Source organism: Austrofundulus limnaeus, unplaced genomic scaffold (assembly GCF_001266775.1).
Source record: "Austrofundulus limnaeus strain Quisiro unplaced genomic scaffold, Austrofundulus_limnaeus-1.0 Scaffold571, whole genome shotgun sequence".
Lineage (NCBI taxonomy): Eukaryota > Metazoa > Chordata > Actinopteri > Cyprinodontiformes > Rivulidae > Austrofundulus > Austrofundulus limnaeus.
In genome coordinates this window covers 61,011-64,647 of record NW_013952973.1, presented here as the reverse complement: position 1 = coordinate 64,647, position 3,637 = coordinate 61,011, and the positions used below count along the sequence as shown (strand labels likewise).

The window sequence follows — 3,637 nt, the reverse complement described above, 5'->3', positions numbered from 1 at the left end:
TATATATACAGTATAAGTAATTCTAAATTGTCCCTAGGTATGATGAAGAATCTAAATGGCTATTTGTCTCTAATTCCCAATGACTGCTGAACAATTCAGTTTTTCACAAAGCTGTGCAGAAAAACTAACATCTGGAAATATGACATCATAAACTACCAATGGCCAGTGGTGATCATGAACACCCCCTATAACCACTGGGTTTGTCTGTGTGTGTTTTCATAGCCAATGAGAGATTAAAAAAACTAACAGTGTTAACAAGAGTTAAAATAATTGTCCCCTTTAAGCATCAGCCACATTAATGCAATACACATTAATGTGCCCAGCACTTATTATTAAATTAATGTTTGTGTTGTGTTCAGAGACTAATTTTGTCAGGGCTTGCACTTTACCTTTTGGCACTCCACTGTTCAGATGGGCCGGTGTTTATGTTTGTCTGTACCAGTTTGAGAAAGTGGGACATTTTAGTCCAGAGCAGAGGTTCAGCTGGAAGGCCACGTTTCGCCTGGATCGAGTGGATTTTTCCCATCTCAGCTGCGATCAATCTGCGTAGAGAAAACATTTTCTCAGATGGCTGAGGCCAAAGATGTTATTGCACAAACTGCCACTATCAGAGCAGAAACACAACTCCCTTTCCATTTAGCGTGTTCTTCATTTAAAAAGAATAATGGTCCTCCCTGCATGTGTGACCTTTTAACCAAAAGGTTCATCTATTTATTTATTTTTTTGTTCTTGTAACACCTTAGTGACATGAAATGTTGTGGGTCTTTGCTACTGGTCGTATGAGACAGAGAGGAGTAATTAATGCCTGTTGTGGCCCAGGCTGCTCAGCCTTGACCGGCTGTCCTGTGCTGTGAGTTACAACACCAACCTGTTACATATATGATGACCGACACCGCGGGTGTGAACAAACAATATTGGTTAACATGACAAAAGACTCAGCTGAAATAATAATAAAAAAACACCTTCATCAGCACAAACAAAATGAAATGTTCAAATAAAACATCCTTTTGATCTCCGACAACAAACACAAGACGTTTTCTTTTAACATAATAAACTGCTCCTAAACCTGAAGCTCCTTATTATCAAGTTTTTTTATTGTACTTTCATTTTTTATCATTTATTTTGACATAGCTTTAAATAATCTAAACAATATTATAAAATAATTTAGTTTAATGTAATTGCACATCAAACAATGTTTTCATTAATCTGTTCTTATGAAGAAAATATCTAAAATATAATAAAAAGTATACAGTAGTATTTATTAATGGCAACTTTTTGTTAAAATAATGCAGGGCAATTTAGAGTTACCAATAAGCCTAGTGTGCCTGCTTTTGATTTGTAGGAAGAAGCTGGAGTACCTGGAATAAATCCACACATGCACAGAAAAAATCATGCAAGCTTTACCCAGAAAGGTCCCCGGCTGAGATTAGATCTGGCAACCTACTTATTAAGAGGCAATAGCTCAACTTAGCCGCTCATTTGAATACAGATATAACTAAACGGAAGTTAGAAAATATTTAGATAAGACAGAAAATATTGATTTCTGTTTTTTCTTTACTTGGTCATGAATGTTGTCAACATTAACGTATTTCAGGCCTGCCATACATTTTCAAAATATCAGGAGATGGTCAGCTTAGTAACAAGAAAATATTGCTGATATTTCTCAAAAGGTGGTCTACACTAAGATGAACATCAATAACTTCCATTTATTTGATCAATAAGGGCCGGAGAAAACTAATAAAATCTTTGTCAAGCACAAGTTAATAAACATATTTGATCTGGCTTTGTAAACCTCTAGAGAAAGTGTCTGAATAAACTAGGAATCTACAGTATATTATAATCACCAGTACAAGGTGAGTCAAAAGTCACATGACACCCTTTTCTTACATCTAAATACCCCAGCAAATAACATATGAGGAGGGGTGGCTATCATTGGAAAAGCTCGCCCTTAATCCACTATGGCGGCTTTCAGGATGGTGGCCATGTTCTGGATATGTTCATAATAACAAATTCAGATGTGCCATTTTCCCCTTTTTCTGAAATGTGCGTGTCCTGTGACTTTTGACTCAAGGACACTAAAATCGTCTATGTGAAAGAAGTAAATTTAAAAAATCTACTGGAAGCCACATACTGCAATGCCAATAATTAGATTGAGTATAACATATGAGTTATTTTGTCTGAGGCATTATAGTGTGGTTGGACCTTTAAAGAGTCTGAAAGGAGAAAACTTGTACTCTGTGGTTGTCTTAACAAGATAGGTCACAAAGATTTCAGCAGGACATCAAAGGTTTGCATCATTTGGTAAAAAAAAAAAGATGTCTCTTGTGGCATATGACAGAATTCTAGCATCATAAAATACTTATGTACTTATGACTTCCTGTTTTGTGAATGCCGTTAAGGCATTTTCTGCTACTTTGTACTATTTATGCTTCTTACAGTTGCTTTCTGCTATATTCAGCTATTTTCTACAAATTTGCTAACTTTAGCCGTTTTCTGCTATTTCAGCTTATAGTTCTGCTTATTTCTGCTATTCTTATGCTTTTTCTGCTTTGTTTTACTTTTTCTGCTAATTTGTGCTATTTATGCTTCTTACTGTTGCTTTCTTCTATATTCAGCTATTTGCTAACTACTTTTTTGCTAACTTTAGCTGTTTTCTGCTATTTCAACTATAGTTCTGCTTCTTTTTGCTATTCTTGTGCTTTATTCTGCTTTATTTGTGCTTTGTTCTGCTACTTTGTACTATTTATGCTTCTTACAGTTGCTTTCTGCTATATTCAGCTATTTTCTACAAATTTAGCTAAATTTTAGCTTTTTTCTGCTATTTCAGCTATAGTTCTGCCTATTTCTGCTATTATGCTTTTTTCTGCTTTGTTTTACTTTTTCTGCAAATTTGTGTTATTTATGTTTCTTACTGTTGCTTTCTTCTACATTCAGCTATTTGCTAACTACGTTTTTGCTAACTTTAGCTGTTTACTGCTATTTCAGCTATAGTTCTGCTTCTTTCTGCTATTCTTATGCTTTTTTCTGCTTTGTTATACTTTTTCTGCTAATTTGTGCTAATTACGCTTCTTACAGTTGCTTTCTGCTATATTCAGCTATTTTCTACAAATTTAGCTAAATTTTAGCTGTTTTTTGCTATTTCAGCTATAGTTCTGCCTATTTCTGCTATTCTTATGCTTTTTCTGCTTTGTTTTACTTTTTTCTGCTAATAGTATGTTCTATTCATGCTTTCTACAGTTGCATTCTGCAATATTCATCTATTTGCTGCAATTGTAACTAAAGTTTAGCTGATATTAGCTAAAATTACTTCAAATTACTTGATTTTGGCCAATTTTTGATATGTTGAGCTAAAAATGAAAATATTGGTAGCTGAAACTTAGCTCTATTATAAATTGCAGCCGAAATAAAAATCCAAGATGGCCACCAAAGCTATTTTTAAAGGTCTTTTACTCAGCCACTGTTTGTGATATTGACATGAAGACTTATGTACTGGTAGCTGAGAGCATGCTCTATAACATATTGAAGCATCAAGAAACTTTAACATTTGTGGCCACAGTTATTTTGGCTACTTTTTTCCCATTGGAAATGAACGGAGCTTTATTCAACATCCTTCAAATTCTTCATAGTATTTCTAAAT

General features: G+C 34.2%; 1 protein-coding gene across 1 annotated transcript in view; it reads right to left on the bottom strand.

The window, feature by feature from the left end:
* The window catches only part of LOC106530885 (ethanolamine kinase 1), a 41,036-nt gene that overhangs the window by 25,413 nt on the left and 11,986 nt on the right, over positions 1–3,637 (bottom strand). The window contains exon 3 of the mRNA XM_014026602.1: positions 390–542. Within this exon, the coding sequence (XP_013882056.1) occupies positions 390–542 (153 nt within the window). The remainder of the gene's footprint in view (positions 1–389; positions 543–3,637) is intronic.